Source organism: Peromyscus maniculatus, chromosome 15, assembly GCF_049852395.1.
Source record: "Peromyscus maniculatus bairdii isolate BWxNUB_F1_BW_parent chromosome 15, HU_Pman_BW_mat_3.1, whole genome shotgun sequence".
Taxonomy (NCBI): Eukaryota; Metazoa; Chordata; class Mammalia; order Rodentia; family Cricetidae; genus Peromyscus; species Peromyscus maniculatus.
In genome coordinates this window covers 73,180,333-73,204,134 of record NC_134866.1, presented here as the reverse complement: position 1 = coordinate 73,204,134, position 23,802 = coordinate 73,180,333, and the positions used below count along the sequence as shown (strand labels likewise).

At 44.3% G+C, this 23,802-nt stretch overlaps 1 protein-coding gene across 2 annotated transcripts in view; it reads right to left on the bottom strand.

The window, feature by feature from the left end:
• Window positions 1-3,693: 3,693 nt before the first annotated feature.
• Window positions 3,694-23,802, bottom strand: part of Ap3b1 (adaptor related protein complex 3 subunit beta 1) — a 222,839-nt gene continuing 202,730 nt past the window's right edge. For both annotated transcript variants that reach the window (XM_006981765.4, XM_076552077.1), the window contains exons 25-27: window positions 20,552-20,649; window positions 15,500-15,638; window positions 3,694-4,417 (exon numbers count right to left, since the gene is read on the bottom strand). In XM_006981765.4, coding sequence (XP_006981827.1) covers window positions 4,264-4,417; window positions 15,500-15,638; window positions 20,552-20,649 — 391 coding nt within the window. In that variant the 3' untranslated portion in view covers window positions 3,694-4,263. The remainder of the gene's footprint in view (window positions 4,418-15,499; window positions 15,639-20,551; window positions 20,650-23,802) is intronic.

Sequence of the window (23,802 nt, the reverse complement as noted above, 5' to 3'; positions counted from 1 at the left end):
AAAAACAATACAGCTAGAATTAAGACTTCAGTATTGACTAACTCTACTTCATGGGACAGTTTAAAGGTAATCACAATTATGACCAAGTTAAAGGGAATACGTGGCAAGGACTCAGGAGCACTGTCACAAAAAAGATAAAACCTGAGGCTCGGGACATCAGTCATTTTCTGATTTCATTTATGTGAAAAAAAAATCTTAATATTCTTAAACCATCAATGGCAAAATCAACTCAGCGGGCAGCTTATATTACAGATAGATACCATTTTACTACCAACTGATTCATACTATTTACTGATTTAACATATATTTAAAAAAACCTCTGTGTGGTCTACTTTATCTTCTACGCTGTGATGAACACTGACCAAAACGCAACTCTAGAGAGTGAGGGTTTATTTGGTGTACATGCCCTGATCGGTCTGTCCTGGGGGGGAATCAGGGCAGGAAGTGAGGCAGAGACACTGTGGGGGGATGCTCACTGGCTTCTTTATACAACCCAGGGCCACCTGCCAGTTGGTGGTATTGCATGCAGTGAGCTGGGCATCCCACACCAATCAAGAAATTATCCGACGTTCATGCCCGAAGGCCAGCCAATGCAAAGAAGGTAATTCCTCAGCTGAGGCTTTCTCTTTCCAGGTGACTCCAGTCTGTGTCAACTTGACAAACACCCCCCTCCCCCAAATGTGTGTGTGGACGTGGGCAAGTGCTGCAGGGTAGTGCACATACCACGGCAGTGGGTATGTGGGGGCAGAGGGCAGAGGACGACTTCTAGGAGTTGGTTTTAGCCTTTCACCTTGTTTCTGTCTCTGCTGGGTGCTTCGAGCTGGCCGGCCTGCAAGCTTCCAGGCCTCTCCTGTCTTCACCCCTCATCTCAGCAGGCAGGGGTGCTGGGATACAGCTGTGTACTACTGGGCTGGATTCCTATATGAGTTCCAGGGGTGGGAACTCAGGTCACCAGGCTCGGGAATGTCATGGTGACCCCAACCATACAGTGTTCATTGCTACTTCCTAACTCTAATTTTGCTACTGTTATGATAACCGTAGTGTCAATATCTGTTTTCCGATGGTCTTAGGTGATCCCTGTGAAAGGGTCATTTGACCCAAAGGGGTCGCGGCCCACAGGTTGGGAACCACTGTAAGCAATATCCCCAACCCTAACACAGATTTTAAATGTGAAAGTTGGCAGCCACAAGTAACTTATTCAAAAGTAAAGCCCTACAGAAATTCTTAGTTAAAAAGTATAAAATCGTGACTCTTTCTCAAATGGAGAGCCCTAAGACAACTAGGAACCTTCCTATGGCGTAAGACGCACTTTCCCCTCTGACTGACGACAGTAACCTCCTCTCCAGAAAACAGCCTGATAACATCACAAAAAGTGACTCAAAATCTAAGGTTCTGAGAAATGGGGTTCCTAATGGGGATGCTGATGGGACTGCAGCCGACAGAGGGGATTCTGGGAGTCGGGACCCATCACCCAAGGTCCCAGAGTGGAGAGAACATGGGCTTCCAGAGCAGCATGGGCGGGCGTTGCCTAGCAACAGAGATGAGTTCTGAGAAGTGCTTTATCGTTGTGCAAACACAGTGTGTTCTTACACAAAACAATATGGGTATGATGTCACCGGGAGGCAAAACCTTACAGGACCGCTGTGACCATGTGACATGGGACCGGTCTCTTCACTCTGAGTCATTGCTCTATTTTGGGAGCAGAAATTTGTTTTGGGGTTTGTTTGTTTTTTTGGCCTGGAACTACTGATTGCGATCTTCCCATCTGAGCTTTGCTGAGATTACAAGTGTATTTCTGACTAAGAATAGAGATTTTTAATCATCTTGTTTACTCTCTCCATTGTATAAGCTTAAAAATGTAGTTTCTCTACAGTCTGTTTGCTCTGCATTTCACTGTCCCCCCTTCTGTTTTCTTTCAAAAGTCACTCTCATTAGACTCTGCAGTGGAATATTGTGTTACTGTGCCTGTAAACACCTGATGGTCTAATAAAGCGCTGAATGGCCAATAGCAAGGCAGGAGAAAGGACAGGCAGGGCTGGCAGGCAGAAAGAATAAATAGAAGGAGAAATCTGGGAGGAAGAGAAAGAAGTAGCCAGAGAAGAGGAGGACTCCAGGGGCCAGCTACCCAGCTACCCAGCTACCCAGCAAGCCATGGAGTAAGAATACAATTGACAGAAGTAAGATAATGGGCAAAGCCCAGAGGCAAAAGATAGATGGGATGATTTATGAAAAGTGGCTAGAAACAAGCCAAGCTAAGGCCTGGCATTCATAATTAAGACTAAGACTCCATGTGTGATTTATTTGGGAGCTGGGTGGTGGGCCCCCCAAAAGAAAAAACAACAACAAAAAACCCCAAACAAACAAAAAAAACCCCAACAACACAGCTCAGCAGGGAAGAGCACATGCTCTTCCTGAGGACCTGAGTTTAACTCCCAGGACCCACATCAGTGCTTAGGGTCACCTGTAACTCCAGCTCCAAGTGGATCCCATACCTCTGGCCTTGGAGGGCAAAATGCAGCCTCCTCCTCCCATAAATACACATAACTAAAAATAAATTTTAAAAATTACTGCTGACAGCTTGACGGCACATGTCCACAGTCCTTGCTTCTTTTGAGTCTGATGGGGGAGATCACCTGAGTCCAGAAGCGGCCGACCAGCCAGCGTCATCAACAGAGTGAGAGGATGTCTCGACCTGAAGGGAACTGAACTGTCGTCTCTGTGGCATTACTCACAGGGGACTGATGAGCCAGGGTTACTTCAGACCCTCACCTGTGTCGGGAAGGTCTATCCACCAGGCATGTTGCTGCACATCGGGAAGCCCAATGCTTGGGAGGTGGAGCAGGAGGATCTGAAGGCCTGAGGTCAGCCTGCTCTACACAGTCAGTTCCAGGCCAGCCAGGGATTGTCTGAACAGCAGCAGCAACAAAGACAAAATATAAAAGCATTGGAAAAGTTTCCTGATCCATACAGAACAAATTTGATGAAGATGGTTACTTGCTTACATTAGCAAATCAACAACCTATAGAAAGATGCTAATATATCTAGATCATCCAGTCTTAATAGCACACCATCAACCATGTACTAGTTAGTTTTGACAGGAGTTGAGCACCAAGACTTTTTGTCCGAGACAGGGTTTCTCTGCGTAGTTTTGGTGCCTGTTCTGGATCTCGCTCTGTAGACCAGGCTGGCCTCTAACTCACAGAGATCCCCCAGCTCAGCCTCCTGAGTGCTGGGATTAAAGGCATGTGCCACTACCGCCTGGCGGGCACCAAGAATTTTAAAGGAAAAATGAAAGTCAGGATTTATTTAGCAGGTGTAGCAGACATGGTAATCAGGGGTCTAAGATGAAAACTGTTTAACTTTACACACAAAAGCTCTTGTTTTGTTACTAAGCACTTATTAACCACTCTGTAACACAATTAGAAAATTTATCTATTTATTTATTTAGAGAGCTAAGTGCTGATGCATGCCTGTCATCCCAGCGTTCAGGAGTAGAGGCAGGAGGATTTCAAGTTTAAGGCCAGAGCAGGCTGCTCAGTGAAACCCATCTCAGAGAAGCAAAGAAAAGAGCAAACCCGACAAGACACTTTACCTTGTTGGGAGCAGTTTGTCTTTAATAGACTGAGCCCAGTGAGTCTCCACAGCGTGGCCGGAAATACTTACTTGGGAATAAAGAAGTTCAGCCAGTGAGGGTCAGGAGAGGCAAATGCTAGTTTATTTATCTTATTATTCAGGAGTAACTTCATGATGACAATCGTCAATAACCAATTACAACATGTGGAAGTTCAAAGAATGGAATTTTGCAGAGCCCACTTTTTTGCATTTAATTTAAAAAAGTATGCTATCTCCTTTTCATATACCAAGCTGAGAGGCCATTGAGATGATCTCCTCACTAGCTTTTGCTTACTGCTGAAGGAGGGATGATTCCCAGGGCACTTTCAGTGTCTGACTGACGTCCATCATCTTCAGAAACCAGAAGGAAGATGAGGCCCGGGAAAGTGGTGGTGGGAGGGGACACTGCCTGGCCTCAGGAGTCGGACAGACTGACAGTAGAATGTATGTTCTTTGGTTAGCAAAGCGAGGAGGGGAGAGGATTGCATACATGATAGATACACAGCAGCATTCTAAAGCAGGAGACAAGAATGTCAGGAGTGCGCTCTCCCCGCTCCAGATGGAAGGGCTATTATTATAAATGAAAGGCGGCAGCATGGACGCCAGGCACTTCTGTTGTGTGCCAGATCCTGAAGTCCAGATGTAAGCAGGTTACCCCTGGGACAGGACAGGCTTCAGCTCCCGCAGCAGAACAGAGCCAATCAGGGTCTTCTCGGTGTTGATGATGAGCTGGGCTGTGGAACCTTCCTTCAGCTCCACCGTGACGAGCATCAACGACCCACTGTGCACAGTTTTAGCTGCAAACCTGCAAGAAAAAGTACGAGACCTTTTATCCTGAGAGGGAAAAAGAGGAGACAGCATATGTTCAAGTAGGTTTAAAGGAACTCTTTTTCTTAACTGAAATCACTGATTGAAGGTTCCCTCCTGTCCTACACCTAAAGCCAAGCATCCTTTAGGAGAATCACTGAACCGCCCAGCCCAGGCTTACCACACGCAGGCCGCTTCAGTGTAGTTTACAGACAGAAAAAGCAAAGTCTGTTTCACTTGCTGGTTTGAATGGCAGATGCATGAGGGCATTCTCCTTATGATATACTTAGGAAACACCCACTAACTTGACAGTTAACATTTACCATGCCATTTTAAATATGCTGACACATTTTTATTTTTAAAACATGTTAAGGAAAGGTACCTTCTCAAAGAGCTTGGAATTTTAATTCCTCATATCTGAAAATGATTATGCAAGAAGTTAGATAATTTCATGTACATTAAAAAATTCATCTCAGTGAAGTCACTCATGTAAAAAAAATTCAAATTCAATCTCTACTGTTCATGGTGGCATGAAACAAAGTCACATGACAGCCAGGTGCTACCCAATACCCCCATTTAATATTCAGAACATCAGATCCTACTTTTGCTTTAGGATACAACAGAGGGACATTGAGGTCTAATGTGCTATCACTAAATTCCAAGACACGAAGAACCTACTAATTACACGGAATTAAAGGAAACCTAGCCCTTTAACACTGCCATGAGTGAAGAGCCGCCGCTGCCGGCGGCACAATGAACTTCTGTCAATCCGGCTCCTTCATTCTGCATGCACAGTGGGCTCCGGGCTGGGAGGGAGGCTGGCACGCCCCTCTATGCGCCCATCTCTTCCTCACGGACCATGTTCTGCACATTTTGGGGGGAGGGGTCTGATTGCAGGGATGACTGGAGAAAAACAAAGTTGCTGCACAGGAGCTTTTGAAAACACTAACAAGTGTGGAGCAGGTCTGTGACCTGCTGTGACCCCACTTTGCAGGGCCGATCCCCTTTCCCCTCTCTGGATGACACGTGTCTGAATCTGAGCCATCTGCCTCAATTTGCGCAACATCTTCAGCCACAATGGCACCCAGTTAGCCCCACAACAGCGCCCAATACCTAAAAATAAAACTGCCGCGCTGACAGCATGCTGCGGACTATTCAAGAGCAAACCAACTGGTCAGTGTCTCATGTCTGACAATTAGCACGGGCCCTGCACAGAGTCTGCAGTGTCCTCGGGGATCTGTTTAATTACCATCAACATAAAAGAAGGAGTTTATCAGGAGGCACTCAGAAAAACTTCACTCCCGACTTAATTAAAATATTAGCCACTTACGCAGGAAGCAGATTCTCTTTAAATGAACAGTAATTCTTTTTTGAGTTTTTAAAAATGACATCAAGATCTTATCTAACACATTAGATTCTTCTTCCTTTTAAGATTCTAACAAGCCATGTTTGGCCCAAATAGAATGATGAGAATTAGTTTTTCAACAATTAGAATAATTCAACGAAAGAAAAACAGATAGACTTGTCTGACTTCGCTGAAAATATGAACCACACTTTGAGAGCACACAGTAAAATGATGTAGTTAATGGCTCACTGGCGAAGCATGCCACCAACCTTTCTAATCATTTCCACCTCTCTTTAAACATGCTGGAAACTTGCAGGGATTGAGAGGCAGCCTGCAGAGAAGCGACGTTAGTGAGCCAGTTTAGGAGTGTAACCCCAGCCATGTTTCTAAGGAGGTTTCTTATAAGCTTTACATCCATATCTGTTTGCACAGAGGTTAGGCATCCGGGCCACCTCACTGCCCTTTGTGAGTACCGGCCGCTCCCTCCCTTCCCATGGCTCCTTACTCATGCGTTTCCTTTGTCTAAATTTAAAAATTATCTTTATGTGTCTGTGTGGGTCTATGCCTGTGTGTGTGTGTGTGTGTGTGTGTGTGTGTGTGTGTGTGTGTGTGTAGGCCCACCAAATCTAGAAGAAGGGGTGGGATAGTGTGGGTCTATGCGTGTGCGTGTGCATGTGTGTGTGTGTGTGTGTGTAGGCCCACCAAATCTAGAAGAAGGGGTGGGGTCCCCTGGCGATGAAGTTATAGCCAGTTGTAAGTCACCCAATGTGGTTGCTAAGAATTGAACTCAGGACCTCTGGAAAATCAGTGAGCATGCTTAACTACTGAGTCATTTTCCCAGCCCCTTGTCTAAAGTTCAGAGGCTGTATAGCTCCACAGGAGAAAGATATTTCTGTAGTTTGCTAAGACACGATGGCTCCATTCATCTACTCAACTTCTCCCATAGATTTGGTCGCCATAGTTTTATTCATTCACCAAATATTTCAACAGAGGGAGGTCTCTATTTCTGACAGGGTTATAATTATGTAAACAATAGTCTTCTTAGTCCCTTTATTTACTTAACACTTGTGCCTGGGGACCTCAGAGGAGGAGATTATGCCTGAATAGGAGCACAAAGCACCATGTGAATTTCAGGGCTGTATAGCCCCAAGGTACATTTTATTTCTCTTCCATTAAAAACCTAAAGAGTTAATGTCACCATAGCACCAAATAGGCAAAGACAAGCGTCAGTATGTTTACAGAGATTAAAACTGGTATCTTGGGTATGTTTTTCAAATCCTGTTATGAATTTCTCAGTGCCTGAAAGAGCAGGAACATGAAGACGGAGGTGTTTGCTTAGATGCAGAGGCAGAGCACAGCTCATCCTAGCAACCAAACCCGTGAGGCGCTGCCTCTCCAGCAGGGGTGTGTTCCCACCGCACACAGGCTGAAAATGATGCTTTAAAGGGGGAGCCGGAGATGGGATGTTCTGACACGCCCCTTTCAGTTCAAAGAGAACGGGTTCCACTGGAACAAAGCATGGTTACAACTGGGTTTTGGGGTCCATGGAGGCAAACCCACTCCCCAACGCTGTTTATCATTTAAATTCTTAACAGGCCATGTTTTGGCATATACTTAAGTTACAGTTATGGGAAGAATACTAGTTAGTAAACAACAGCTAGAAACCCTGGTTGTAAATACACGTTAAATTTGGTGGGTGACATCAGGTCTCCAGTACTTGGCCTCAAACAAGGTCCTATTGTGACATTTTTTTTTTTTTTCCTTTTTGTCCCCAGAAGGCAGGTAAAGTTCTGGTCACTGTAAAGTAGCTACTGTTTATACCGTGTGACCAGAGGTGGGTGTGAAGTACTTACACAAATTCATCTGACCCAATGAGGCAGGGGACTGACAGAGATGGGGATAAGGAGGAGGCTGAGGCCCACAGAACTGGAGGCACTTACCTGGGACACAGGGCCAGTACATGGCAGAGCAGGGATTCAAACCAAAACACTCTGAATCCAGGTCACATACAGTTTCTCAATAGTTGCAAAAACACACTTAATTTTTTTTCTATCAGTCAACAGATGATTTTCCTATTCACCTAGCATGTGTAGTATAACCTATCATTATGCCAGAAACCTTAAGAAAGATTTCCTCCTTCCAAAATTATATCCTTACTTTGTGTATTCTGTGAGACAAAGCATCCTGACTTAATTCTGTCATATTTTTAATCCTCACGCTTACAGTTTAAAAAATTAAAGTATTGTCTACCTATTCTTTTCAAAGTCACCAGTAATGAAAAATATAAAAACTTTTTGAAGAGAGCTATAACAGGGAAGGACCACCAAGAGACCAATCACCCTGGAAACCAGGACCCCACACAGGAGGACCAGTGTGACGCCACGCAGAGATGAACTGTCTGTGTACGACGACTCCATGTTATTAAAAGGACAGCATCTAAATGTTTTTCATTTCATCTTAATATTAAGCACTCACTGTTTATAATCAGCTGGGAAGGTGAAACTGTTGCGATGTATCTGTCTGACATCTTACTAAATGTCTTGTCTGTTATCTCTAGCAATTGACATTTAGTCTTTTCTGAACCCTTAAGATTCAATAAAAAGCCCAAACAAGCTCAGGCTGCGCCCTAAATGAGAGAAAAAAAAAAATGTTCCACTCTTTTAAGAAGTTATTTTCTAACTACTGTTGCAATGATGAAACTGGCCACTAATAATCAATTCTGAATAGATAGATTGTCTGCAATTCATTTACATTTGTGAGAAACTGGCTATGGATCATAAATGTTCTTCCCCCCCCTCAAAGAAAGGACGAGCCACAGCTCAATTGTTCTTAGGAGTAAACGCAACGGCACATGAATGCAGGTCTCTGAGAGGCTGCCTCCGACTCCGAGCACCCACCGACGAGCTCCTTATGCAGAAGCAGACTGGCTGTACGTAACAACAGCTTGCCGACATGCTTTTTCTTCTCTTGGATAACCTTCCTGCTTTCTGATTTTTCTATTCTGAGTTCAATTTTCTTGTGCTTTCTGTTCTACTGGTTATCAGAAGCTGTGACAATGGACCACTCAGGCTAAAACTTTTTTTCCGACTCTGTACATGAAGCCTTCAATTACTGCCCGCTGAAGCAGACAGAATCCTATTAGTAAGAGAGACGATCACAAGATGCAGTGCCCTGCCCTAGCTGTATAAAAATAATTAGTCCAAAGTTGACAAATGTGTAATCAAGTCGCAAAATCATTATATGTAAGAGAGCCTGGCTTGAATGAGGTCCTAAACATCAATACCACAGCATGGAGATTTGGAATATTATTTTCCAAAGGATTCAAAATTGTCCATCTTTACTGCCTTGGCTTAATACTGTTTAAATAGACTGAGATTTTAAACAGATAGAGATTCTGTATGTGGCAAAGAATTCTATTTTGCTGACTATAAAATTGCATTTAAAGTTAAGACCGCTATACTATTAATAGTAAGAAAAAATTTACAAGAGATTAAAACTGAGAGCATTTATTTGAGACACGCACTTACAACCTGACCTGGAGCACTGGGCATGCTTCTGTCTAGCACACAGATGAACGGAGGAAGGGAATAGGCTTCCCTAAGAACGTGGATTCCTATTCTAATCATGAGAGACGGTCTAAAAACCACCCCAGCCCATCAGCTCAGTGATGTGTTCTCTTTCTTTGTACAGAAAAGCTAAAACTTAAGTGCACTTCCCAAAGAAAACACAAGGCCCCCAACCTGCCACAGCATCTGCTTGGTGGGGTGTGGGACTAGACGGTGTTAACAAGGAACCACACGGTAAGGTCAATCCTCACCCCCTTTCTTTGATCCCTGACAAAACTGTCAAGAGAAGAACACCTTTCTTTTATTTATTTATTTTTTACATGAAGACATCTATTTATTCTCATTAGTGAACTTCTGCATTAGAAGGCTATTTCCTCACTCATGGAGAAATGAAATAAAAGTTAAGTACAGAACGTTTTAGAGGAGGACTCGGCTGTGCAGTTTGGTTAGGTGTGAAACATTTAGACCGGCTTTCTGTGTAAAATTCACTGTGGTCTGCGTTTGTTTTCAAATGAGATGCTGCTGCTGAGCCAGGAGGGCCCGGCAGATCCAAAAGCAGTTCTGCCCTCTAGTGGACAGTCACCGGGCGGCGGAGAGAGCGTGGCTCACTTACCAGGGCCCTAACTCTGGGTTCTGCTCCACTCAAAAGGTGTCATACTGGAGAAAAGACCCAGTCGGATACCATTACATCAACAGGTGTTTAGATAACCCTTTGTTTGTTTCAGGACAGATTAAGCAGGGACTGGCAGTACTCTTGGAGCACCGAGGCAGCTTACCACAGGCTAAGCAAAAACTGCTTTCACTACAACCCTCAAAAATCATGTGGAATTTAAATCTCCGAGAGAGTCTACGAGAAAAGAGAACGATCAATAAACAAAAACAGTATCCTGGAGCCAGATGTGGTGGCCCACACCTATAATCTGAGCACCAGGGAGGCTAAAGCAAGTTCCAGGACAGCCCAGGCTATAGGCAAGGCTTTATCTTAAAACAAACAAAATACACCATACTGTACCAAACCAAAAAAAAAAAACTGAAACCAAACAAACAGAACAAATCCCTACAAACTCACTACACTATCACAAGTTTAATCAACATAAAGATGGGAGAAAGACAATTATTAGGCCCCTCACCAAGAAGCGAATGTCCATTCAAGAGACTCATGACAGATCTTATGGGATAGAAAAAGATATATAAAAGTATATCCCTATAAATACCATGTAAACAGTTATGTGGTAATGGGACTTACTGGGATGAAATTAGTCACTTGTACCTGTACTTACACTACTATATACTGATAAATCGGTGACCAAGACCATCATGGATATACTATTCAATTTGAACTGCAGACTTTCTTAGTAATTAGTGACTAGAAAACAATAGCAAAACATTTCCCCTACTAAGGTCTTTACATCCACAAGGTGCATACGTCAACAAATCTCACATTAGGAAAGGGTAGACAGAAGGAGAATGAATCGTAATTAACATCTGTGGGGGAGGAAGAGAAGCATGCAGGTTCCCAGAGTCCGTGTGCACCAAACATCACACTTCCCAGTACACGGCCAACTGGGTAAACTGTGATTCATGGGATGACAAGAAGGCATACGATATAATACCGATGCAAATGTTGCAATTCTGAACATGGTGGAGTGTGGGACTGGTGAAACACACCCTTTCTTAGTGACCTGAGAACTCTCCAGGCACAGCTGCAGCCAACTCACAAAAGAACCTACAGAACATCTCACCTGGGGCTGGAAGCAACTTCAGTGGCAGAGAGCAGGCATGTGTGAGGCCCGAGATTCAGTATGCACCCAAGGTTCCCTCACTGACTGTTTTTGAAATGAAAATATATAAACAGAGGAAAGTAGTTTTACCCATGCTATGTGGCTCTCCCTAGTTAGGCAATCCACACTGTGGACTCTGGGCATACATGCACATCCCAGGACTGGTCCCTGAAGTACTGAGCTGAGTGATAGTTGTTCCAGGTGGATAACCAGCACAAAGTCTCCCACCTAATTCTTTCCAAAGAATATCTTCAGAGATTTGGGGATTATGAATGGACGTTTAGTTTTTGAGTTTTGGTATGGCATTACTTACCTGCACTGTACCAGTACAACTGAGCAATGGCCCCTCGGTTTCTAACTATATTGGTGACAGGAGCCTTCCTCAGAAACACTGGATTTTTCTCAGACATCTTTTCTGGCCCTTGATGAGCCTGAGATTCCTACAGCTAGTCCTTAGCAGCCTCTCTTAGAACACATGAACTCCTGACTTTGTGGAATCATCCCTATGCTATGAATGCTGGCCATCCTGCCTTCACAGGCTCTTGTCATGTGTTACTCATAGTTCTGACTGAAGACTCCCACAATGCACAGCGTACCACACACATTCCACAAGAAGAGATAAAGCTATTCCACTACATTTTTAGTAAATGCTTTTGGGTGATTCCCAGGCTGCTCGTTCCTAAGCGTAACTGTGACCTGGGGAACAGCAGACCGACACAATGGCTGGTAACTCACTAAGATGGCTGATAAGGTTCTTCTCACTGCACCTTCTAAGAGCAGTAAGAAAAACCAACAGGAAGACAGAGGAGGCAGACAGGCAGTAGTACACCACCTTTCTGATGCCACTAGCTGCTTAGTAAACTAAAGGTAAGTATGCTTTCTCAGTTGATCTTCCAAAGTATTAACTATGGAGGAAATGTTCAAAGCCTTTGAAGTGAATTCCATACAACTTACACTTGACCCTTCCCTCCCTGTGACTAGCCTAGTGCAGCATGAATGTGTTCAACCACTCAGCTGCATCCCTAGCCCACATTTTCCTCTCTATTTAGTCTCATACTAGGTTGTCCAGGACAACTCAGCCCATGAGTAACTGAGACTACAAGGCTACATTACAGGGCCAGGTACCTTTTCCTTAGTGAGGCCATTACTGTTGAAACGACAAGCACCATTGTTCTATTACTTGTCCAGTGAAAGCTCCCACTTCACACTGTCCCACACTTAGGCAAATTCATCACGGTTTACTTTTCTTAGGAACCCATGTATTTTTAAAATTGGTGTTTAACACAAAAGAATTTCAAGTCTGGGGAGCTGCAGTAATAGACTATTTCAATTAAGGCAATGGGAATTTAATTATTGACTCATTAGGAAGAATACAATGGCACTGTTAAAAGTCCTGCAAGAAAGAAATGATCTTGAAAATTAAGGAGAACATATGCCAGTTTGTTATGTAACAAATTTTAGCATCTTAAATAGGAATAGTCAAATGCTTTCCATGTTTGGTATTTAAAAATTAATCTAAAGCCAATTATTGTTTACAAATATTAGAGTATGGTTGGTCCTTGTCTTTCAGAAACTCAAAAGAGCTCTTGGAGAAAAGTACAGGAGTCATTAAAAACCTTACAGGATTTCAACATTATCGTCAACAGATGCTATCTAGGCTTAGAGATAAAAACAACATCCCCTGGGGTAACATATCATCAGATGCTACAGTCTTAACAAAATACAACGACTCAAAAAATACTAAACTGTCAATTCCTGTTATTAAACTGTAATCAGCAAAAGCAAAAGTTATTTTATTTAAATGAAATTAAGAAAAGCATTGATATAGATTTTATAAACAATTAACTCAAAAGATGGCAGAGTGTTAGATAATCAGAAAAATAACTTGAATCAACTTGATTGAGAAAAATACAATAATGAAGTGCTTATGGCCTGGAAGCCTTAAAAAAATAAAAACATTTATGGCATTATATAGCCATATTTTTTTAACACATGAAATATTTTCAGGTGTAGTAGACCTTAGAGGCAAGTTAGGACAGCACAATCTATTAAGTTTACATAGACCTTTTATTCCCATCGACCCTCCTCCCCAGGCTGCAGAGCCCACACCCAGGCCATTAATGATGGAACTAAACAGAAAAGCACCATGAGATCCTGTACATGAGGACCGAGCACATTAAGGCTGAGTGCCATCTCCATGATAAAGTAAGTGGTTCTGAGTTATCTGTCTCCTTTGCATTAGCAGCAATAATTTAGCACTGACTGTGATTTTTAATTAAAGTCATTTGACCAGGCAAGAGGTTGCAAACCTCCAGAACAAGTTTCAGGAAAATTATGTGTTAATCAGGATTATAAAACTGGCTTTTGAATCTCAGACCAGTCCTGCTCTCCAGTCCACCCCATTCCTGGCCATGCCTTTCTCTTCTGTAATAAACTGTCTCTATTTCTGTCAGGAGAATAAAAAACAAAACTATGCTAAGTGTCTTTCCTAGACCATCTTCCAGTAGGGAGACTGCTTTCATATTATTTAGCTTAATATAAAAGGTAACTTTACTTCTTTTCATCTCAGAAATAAAAATCTGCAAGACTGACTTTTGTTTTCTAAAGACCCACAACCCAACAATCTGCACACAAGAACCGAAGCACAAGTTGGCCGTGAGAAACTCGCCGTCTTCTGTGCGCCACAGGAGACCATGAGGCCCGCAGAGTGCTGCAGTTCTAGAGCGAGGGAACAGGGCAGGCGCAATAAGCCGGAAGTTAAAGCCCACTACATTTTCATTGTTTCGGGAAGTCGTAAACATTAGAGAAAAACCATAGGAAGGCAAAAGTAGCCAGAGGCTGGGCCAGCTCGGCAGTGGAGAGTTTTTGCCTGCCACGTACAAGGGTGCAGTCTCCAGTGCAGGAGGGAAAGACACGTCACACAGGACAACTCAGAACCAGAACGCTCTCCTTTTCCTGAAAAAGCTTTATCTTCTCTCCTGGTGAGCAACATCACCGGACAGACGGCCGAGTCTGCACCATGGGGCCAGTGTGATAACCTTTTGCATACTTTAATCACCACCTCCATGAGACGACAGGGCTTCTTATAAATTAAGAAATGTAAACCTCAGCATTCCCAACTGATTCACCCCAAGTCCCACCCACTTCTCTTGCTTTGAACAAACAATAAGAACACAGCACACCTGCTTTTGAGTAGCACACACAACTTGATGCTGCCCCACGAGCACAGAGCAACCAGGGGCTGTGAACAATGGCCGCTCAGCTCGGCAGAGGGCAGGCTACTGTCCTGTGCCGTCCCAGGATTTCAGGTCCCCGTCCCCCCGCCCCCCCCCCCCCCCCCCCCGCAGCTTTCTACCCACTTTTATACAGGTGGAGAACGAATAACCCGCCACAGATCTCAAGGCCAGGCGCGGCAGGTCTAACACCCAAACCACAGCTCAGAGCCTCTTCTGCTTCTGAGCTGACACAGAAGAAAAAAACAAAAATCAAAAAGTCCAAAACAGGCCCAAATGGCTCCCTTTTGAGTCTAAATTTACTTCTGTAACTGAGGATTGTATGAGAAAGAAGACACCAAACACCGTGTGCAGGTATCTGTGTGGCAAAGGTATGCCATCACACAGCTTGTGATGACTCCCTTGAGCTCACAAAGGCCTCTTGAATACCCATGTGGATAAGGGGTAATTCTTCTTATCCACCCTTTCACTTGAGGCCACCACAGGCACCACCAGGACACAGAGTGCAAACAGGAACCACACTTGCTGCTGCCTCTCAGGACACAGGACCTGGAGCTGTGCTTATTCAGGTGCCTGGCGGGGAGGAGGTACTCGGTCTGCGCACAGAAGCTGTATGTTTGGCCTGCTGGTTGTCCAGCAGCTCCTCAGAAACCAGAAGCAGCCTTAAGGGAGTGCCTGTCGGGGAGGATGTGCCCCACTCGACTGTTCGAGTTTCCTAGAAACTCAAATCCAGAAAAATAAGGTAAATTCTTAACAGCATTATAAAAGGCATCTCAAGAAGCCACCAAGTTATTATAAAATGTGGATATTGTCTGAGCATCCTTCAGAAGCAGCCAGGCCAGGATCAGAAGGATGCTATAAAATGGGGACAAGGCTTTGACTCAAACCCATCAATCGAGCGGACCATCAGGCATATGGTTATTTACGGACAAAGAAACAGTGGGTTAGAGATTATGCTTCTGAACACAGACGTTTTCCCCACACCACAGGATAGTGAGCTCACTGTGCACACCATCCCACACCACAGGATAGTGAGCTCACTGTGCACACCATCCCACACCACAGGATAGTGAGCTCACTGTGCACACCATCCCACACCACAGGATAGTGAGCTCACTGTGCACACCATCCCACACCACAGGATAGTGAGCCCACCTGTGCACGTTATCCTGGCCTGAAGGCACCGCGCCGAGGTTGGCAACGTTCACGACCTTCTGGAGGATCATGGAGGGGGTGAAGTTCTGGGGTGCAGCGATGACTGTGACGGAGGTCTCATTCATTCCAGTGAGCGTTCCTGGAGCAGCAAAGAAAGGGTCCGTTCAACGGGTCTTGTTGTGAAAGGGATGGGAGCATTAAGCTCACAGTCAAATTTTAAAACTTTTCCCAATGAAAGGGACACTAGAATTTAATATATAAAGTAATTGCATAAAATCAAAATGATACCAGTGTTTCTAAGACAAAAAAAGTCTTCATTGTGGGAAAAGTAAGATGCTGTAAAAATAAACAAACAGAGCATTCTTCATACATCTGATTTTAACTAGTACAGGATAAAACCTAAGAATTTTAAGTAAGTTTTCAACTTCAGTCCCTTTGAAAATGTGATGTGGGTCATGTAAACTGCCTCGACCTCACTTGGGCGGGTTCTGACTTCTTGATAGCATTACTATTTACTCTGCTCCTTCCCAGGCTACCGCCACGCGCCGACTGACAACCTACGCAGTAATCCTGCCCCAGCAGCAGGACCTGACGAGTGGCTTCCGGGTGACACTCGGTGACGGCTGCAGGGACTGAAGTCGGTTCTAGGACACGGGAGCCCTAAGCTACCTGCAACAATAAAGCCATCTGTCTGACCAACCGAACTAGAGCCAAGACACACACGGGAGATTCTGAACAGAGAAGTCTGACAACAGGAAAAACGTAAACCACACACTTCTAAACTCCTAGACATTTTAAACAGTGTTAGAAAAAGAAACTTAAGTGAAGGAAAACTACAGACAAACCGACAATCGACAGAAGACACGCCACTAATGTCAGAGCTTCATGTGGATACGCTCAGGCAAGAAACTCAGTGATATACCAAACTCTTGGGAAAACACTGCAATTTGGCACCTGGGCTAAAAAACCGAAATGATTACAGGAAATGCCATCTATTTGCGTCTGTGACGTAAGTCATGAACACTAATGATGTCTATCAAACACAACAACTTTTGGAGACATCTGATCATGTGCACAGTACTGTGCACAATTTATGAAAATGGTGAATTCTGATTTTATGTTTTCAAAAAACTTACAGTCCTTCTTATTTGACCTCCAAGCCTATGTATGCACTTTAGTTATTTATTGCAGAGGAAATCTGAACACTTTAAAAGTCCCTCTGATCAACAGGAGAAAGAAAGACACTAAAGGCTAATAACACTGCCCGAGACCCCACTCCCGTCCATCAGATAAAACCAGAGCCATCTACATCCAACAAGGAGCGCGCTTACTAACCACTCCCAGAACACTACGTTCTGTCTTAGGCCGTTTAACTTCGACATTAGGCAGAAGCTTTAACAACTACACAAGCGGCCAAACTGTGCTTTTAAGTGGAGCGCGGGGCTGACAGAAGACTGCCGAGATGTGTGTACTCATTTAGGGTTTAAACCGTCTCCATTAAGCTCTATTGGAGAGCAAGCGCTGAATAAATGAATGCAACCATGTTTATGTTAAAAGCCTGCTTCCCGCAGCATGTAATTAAAGGAAATGCTGCACGGAGCCAGTACTTTTGTCGAGCTCCTGTAAATGGAAAGATGGATAGCACTCAGAGAAGCGAATGCATTGCTTCATATTTAACCTTAACACTCTTGTCATTAATGGTTTGTCTAACTTGTTCTATAAAAGACAAGGTACTGCTCCATTGAAGTAAAATTAAAAAAATCAACTAAACCATGCTTTTCAGAACACAAGATTCATTATCGTCAGCTAATGTATTGGCATAAAGCAAAGTAACATCCTATCGAGTAAGGCACACATTCAATCTGCCTTCCCACCCCCCTTTATTTTTAACTCATGCTGTTTTATTGTTATAGGCAATTTGTACCACTCAGCATGACAGTGTAAACTGAATCAAGATTAATTTACATGCAAAAGAACACTTAGGAGAGCAGCGTGGTAAGCAAATGTATTGTCTCGATTGCTGAGGTGGAAAGGAAGCTGGAGGGAAAGGGGCTCTAATTAAGGGGCATCAAATATGATTGCTTGTGGTAGCTAAGGGCCAGAAAACAGCAAATGTCTGACCATTTAAGGAATTAGCATCTTGCGAGCTAGGAGCCCATAAGATGGATGCATAAATCACAATAAAATAAAGCAAGCATTCCAGGTTTCTTTCTTAAACCAGAGATTTTTGCTTAATGAAAATATATCAGGTATTCTCAAATTAACAAGAAAGAAAAATATGCCATGGTGATCATTAAATGTTTGCCCATACATGTATAAAAGTAAAGGTTCAGGGAATACTTTAAAGTTATCAGAGGGAAGGGCTGTGGCTTCATGGGAACGTAACAGCATTTTGTTCGAGGTACAAGACAAGATTTAATTTAGGCTTATCGGATGTAATTAATAGCTAAAATGAAAACCAAGGAACGCAATGAAATCTTATTTGAAAAGATTTTTCTAAATTTTAGATTTGCAATTTAAATGACAGGAAGAGAAGGATGGAGAGCAGGCGCCCTGGAATAAACCACTGGCCTGAGTCTTCTGAAATGAGAACTGTCTGAAGAAACTAAACTCATTTTTTTCAGTATACGTCATAGTATTGAAAGGCTCTCACACATAGCTCATTAACTATCTGCAATGCTCCAAACTCCTAACTAATAAATCACACTCCAGTCGAAGGCTCAATAATATGAATACTATAACACTTTCGATATCCAGGACAGCCCGATCTGATGGAGCACTAGGCCACACTCCTGTTGTTCTGACCACATATTCAGCACCTGAGAAAACGTGATGGGACAGGTGGTACACCGGAAACAAAGCTTTAGTTTTAAGGGATGTAAATGTAGCATGTCTGCTGAGACCACTTCTAATATTTTATAGACTACTTGGTATATCTTTGGAATAAAGTAGAACCATATTCTTCCTGTTTCTTCTTTATAATTTTTAAGTTAAATCCTAATGAATACATTTAATGCAGTTTTTGAGTCTTAAAATATGTCCTGTGAAATGAGATAATAATAAGTGCATTTATCAAAGGAGAAACAGGTTTTAAAGCTAGCATATAATAAAATGTACACACGTTTCTTCAACTTACTTACATCTTACCTTCTAGAACTTCACATTGACAAAATATAAACAAGTGATTCTCATTTAGGTTTAGGATTTCCCTGTGGGAGTCATCTTACGGGGTCTTCTGTGAAAGCCCAGCTCCCTTCCTGGGCATTTCACCAACCCATGTGTAAAGTTGTGGATTGAGACCTCTATTAGCAAACCCGCTGAAACCCGTAACTAAAAAGACGGGACTGAAAAAGCCTGTGGTGAATCTGCCAGCATCAAGTCCCACATCAAAGGATGAATTCAGGAAGACAGAGAGAATGATACAGAAACACCAAGAGACCGGTGAGGATTTACAAATACTTCATATAAACACATTTTCAAATAGCTTTATTCAGAGTAGCCTTTCTGCTCTATTAAACATAGCAAACAGCTGCCAGATTTATTCAGACAAATAATCAACAACCATAGGAGTAAAATGGCAGAAGAAAAAGGAATTTTGGCAACAAGCCACAGAGGACGGCGGCTAGTCTCCGTGTGCACCTCTCTCGTGCACTTGCGGTTCTGTATGGCTAGTCAGAGAAAAATCCCTCAGTCACAGCCGAGCACGAAACATCTGATGGAACTCGCAAGTATTCTAAACCAAAGCTGAGAGAGAGCAAGGGCATACAGTGATCTACAGTGCAGGCCCGAGCTGCACCCCAAGGCAGACCATCCCCTACAATCGGCGCCTTCCTCCCTGGGGCGCCACTCACCTTGGCTTGCTGAGCAGATGTAAAGTGGAGGCAGGCTTTAGCCAGCAAAGGGCAGAATAGCAAACACGAGAATCAATTCATTTGTCATTGGAAAAAGAAAGCCACAGAGATAATTTCTTCTACAGCAATACTCAACTTTTAAGAAGACAAATACAAAGTTGGATTTAGTTATCCCTTTTTTAAAAACCCACGTAACCAGGACTAAGGGAGGAGAAGATGCTCTATTGACAGGCTTGTCTGAGGTTTTCGTGGTGGGATGTTTCTGACAACAGGTCTCTCTGACCTTCTCAGGAAGAAGCATGGCCTCTCCTCAGCTAGGGAGTGCCGTGTGTACAGTCTTCCTGGAAGAGTGAGGGATATGACTGAACGACCTCCAGATAAAAGGATCTTTGATTATACCTTCCAGAGAGAAAAATAGTTTAGGCTCCCATCAACATTTACACATTGCCGGTGACAGCATTTATAGAAACCCTACCTTTGTGAACACTGTACTCAAACATCTAAAGTCACTGTTTTCCCTGTATCCATACACAAACAGGCCCTCACCTTCATTAGAAAGTGTGCTTGACTCTGGGCAAGTACGATATTAATACCTGCAGTCTGCTACAGTATTTTCTTTGGTGTATATTTTAAAATCTTTCAGATCTGACTGAGTCAAAGCATTTCTTTAACAGAATTCAGTCAAATGAAAACAGAAGTCTTTCAACAGTATACTTAGGGCTTTCCTCTGAAGGGTAGAGTGGTCACTGTGTATCTGGAAAGCACGTTAGGAGGAGATGGAGAACAACTTTATAACAATGCACGAGCAGATGCAGATAGCAGGTTTACAGCGGCAGGAAGAGCGTCAGGGAGTCTCCGGTTGCTGGAATTTAAAGCACGCGAGCATAGCATGGAGCTCCAGAACAGCTCTCAGAATCGAGCGGCTGCTGAAGATCAGCCTATCACTGCAAAGACTCAGTAACCGATTTCCAGTCCTGCCAGGAACACACACACACACACACACACACACACACACACACACACACACACACACACACACACACACACACATACTTTTAAAGTATGAGTGCACGCGTTAGAGCAAATGGCAAGTGTGCTGTTGCTGGCTGGGTATGCATGGAAACCCCGAGCCTGTTGGAAACACAAGCGTATGTATACCGTGTAGTGCAGACCTTCCTAGCGAAACGTAGTCAGCTCTCACCTCGCTCCTTCTTAAAGTCTTTCTCTGACATGGCCACAGGTAACAGCAGTTCCCCAACAGGAGGCTGGATGCTGACGTTGAAGCAATCATCCTTGGTGCTAAGGGGAAAAAAATCCAAAGGTGACCAAACACTTAAAATCGTACTTTTAAACACTACACAGTCTAACAGAAACAGTTAAACTTGTGATCCTCCTGCTTCCACCTCCAGGATGCTGGCTACAGCCACATGCTGGGTTTATGCAGTACTGAAGACAGAACCCAAGGCTTGTTTAGCAGGGGTGAAGGAAGGAGAACCTTGCGCCTACTCCTGTGTTTTAGTAACGGCGAGTACGGGGAGCCCACGGATGAGGCCGACGGCACAGGGTCTTTATAGACAGCATGCCTGCTCATGCAGGTTTTCTACAGAGAGCTCCAGTTCAAGGCTGCTGTCCGGGAATCCTGGCCAGCTCCTGCCTCTTCACTGTCTGAATTGCACAGATACACAGAATCAAGTAAACATACCACTACTTAATTCCCAGAACCAACACAAAGCACTTTCAAGGTTTAATTTTGAAAGACTACTTTGTATTTGTGTGTGTCTGTGTATGCATGTGGGTACCCAGGAGGCCAGAAGAGAGCATCAGATCCCTGGGAGCCACCTAATGTAGGTGCTAGGAATGGAACTCTGGTCCTCTGGAAGAAGCAAGCACTCTTTTTTTTTTTTTTTTTTTTTTTTTTGGTTTCTCTGTGTAGCTTTGCGCCTTTCCTGGAACTCACTTGGTAGCCCAGGCTGGCCTCGAACTCACAGAGATCCGCCTGGCTCTGCCTCCCGAGTGCTGGGATTAAAGGCGTGCACCACCAACGCCCGGCGAAGCAAGCACTCTTAACCACACCACCTTAGTCCAGTGTCAATGTTTCTTAAAGGAAAGACAAACCATTGAGCCCTTCAGCACTGATCCCATCTAGAACTCAGAAACTGGTGAGGATGGGAGAACATAGGTGGGGAGCTCATTTAACTCTGGTTGAGGGGGCAGAGGTTCTGAGCATTTACTCAGAAATCCTAACAACGATCGATCCTAAGAGGCAGCTTCTGTTATCCAAACTCGGCTAGTAAGAACACCAGAGAGGCTGGGGGTGTGGCCCAGCAGAGCGGCAGAGTGCTTGCTGGCATGACTGAGGCCCTGGGTGTGAGTGCCAGCAACATCCCCAAAACCCGAAGCGAATTTAATCAGCACAGCCAAGGGCCACGGAGCCGTCCGTGCCAGGCCCTGCACCCGAGCGCCCCTGTCTCAGAGCCCATTGGTACTCTGCTAGAGCGCAGCGCTTCTCTGGGTTGGGGAGCATTGAGCGTGGGGCTGAGGTATTCTGGGTATTCTGGAATTAGAAGAGACAGACTGAGTGATGGACGGACAGAGTCTTTGAACTTTACCATGAAAACAACTGGGTGAATGACGGCACATTAAAGAGGAATCTGGATTCTACACAAAAGAACTTGGCTTTAATTATCTCATACTCCGAGGTGTCCGGGAGATAATTAGAAATGCAAATTAGGAAGGGCAGGAAAAGAAGGTGACATGGAGAAGGAGGACACCTTGAGAAGGGCCTGGTGCAAGCCTGCGGACCACAGGGGAAGGCACCTGTGGTGACAGATGGGAAGAATGACTCCGAGGAAAGCCTGTGTCCGATCTGCCAGGAGCCTAAACTGAGGACTGAAAGAGACACTGATGCTGCCTCAGCAAGATGGATCCGAGGGGAGAGGAACAGGGCAGGGGTACAAGGGACACTAAGAGTGACCGGAGAAGCGAGGAGAGGCAGGAAGCTTCCTCAACAGACGAAAGATGCTCTAAGAACGCAAAGGGCCAGTGGAAGGCAGGGCCGGGGGGCTCTGCTACAGCAAGGTCTTTTTTCCCCTTTTTTGGTTTTTTGAGACAGGGTTTCTCTGTGTAGCTCTGGCTGTCCTGGAAGTCACTCTGTAGACCAGGCTGGCCTCGAACCTGGGGATCCGCCTGCCTCGGCCTCTCAAGTGCTGAGATTAAAGGCGTGTGTCACCACCACCTGGCTAGAGCAAGGTCTTACTGATGAGTGTAAGCACTAGATGAAAGGTTAGCCTGGGAACACAGAGGAACCATGCTTGGAGGAGGACACCCAGCCCAAGGGAAGGGATGGCTAACTCATTAAGGGAGGTATGTCCCTAAAGAGGTGGGTGTACATACCACACAGTGTATGAACTGTATATATGATTTATAAACTAATGAGACAGAAAACCGACTCCTTAAGTTCCTAGCTATATACCAATGCTCTACAAAACAGGAGGCACAAGGCAATCTAGTGAGGAAAACTCCTCCTAATTCCCTTTTTATACCTTTAATTTTTTGTATCATATTTTCTTTGTTTTAGTACACAAACAATGTCAGCATTGGCTAGAGAGATGGTTCAGAGGTTAAGAGCACTGGCTGCTCTTTCGGAGGTCCTGAGTTCAACTCCCAGCAACCCCATGGTGGCTCACAACCATCTGTAATGAGATCTGGTGCCCTCCTCTTCTGTCATGCAGGCAGAACACTGTATACACACTAAATCTTAAAAAAAAAAGTGAACATACCCAAACATATGTTTACACATGCATATGTATAGTCACATACACACACAGAAACATACATCCAAGGGATGCATAGCCAAAATTGTTACTAAGAGAGGCATGTACACAGCTTCAGAAGGTAGAGGACCAGAAGAGCAGATGAACTGTGCTGCTATCTGTAACTCCTTTTAAAAGAAAGATACCGCATGCTGTGTGGGTCCGAGGTTGCTCTGCCGCGGTGATGGCTGGGAGCGGTGCAGAGTGGAGAGGAGGGGGGGAGATGGCTTCTCAGGTCTCTGGGGTCAGGGAAGCACTCATGAATGGTTTCTCCAGTGACACAGTGTGCTGGGGAACAGCAGACACCACTGGCCAGATGTGTTCTGCTCTTGGTACCCAAGCACATTTTCTGTTGTGTCTGCTGAAACGAAAGCACTGAGTGCCCCAAATGGGGCACTGGAGGTAAATGTAACAGGACGAGAACAGTGCAGCGGGGGACCCTGGTGCCCGCTCACCCAGTATCTGTTTGCTCTTTCTTCTCTGCCTCTCCTGAAGCAAAGGATGAAGAAGTGACCCGGTTTTGAGCAATGAAGCACAGACAGATTCCACGGGGAGCTGCCAGGGAAGCTCTGCTTTGCTTTTTCGACACAGACATGGCTCCTTTTTCCTTGATATCTCTCCCTCTCTTCCTCCCCGCTTC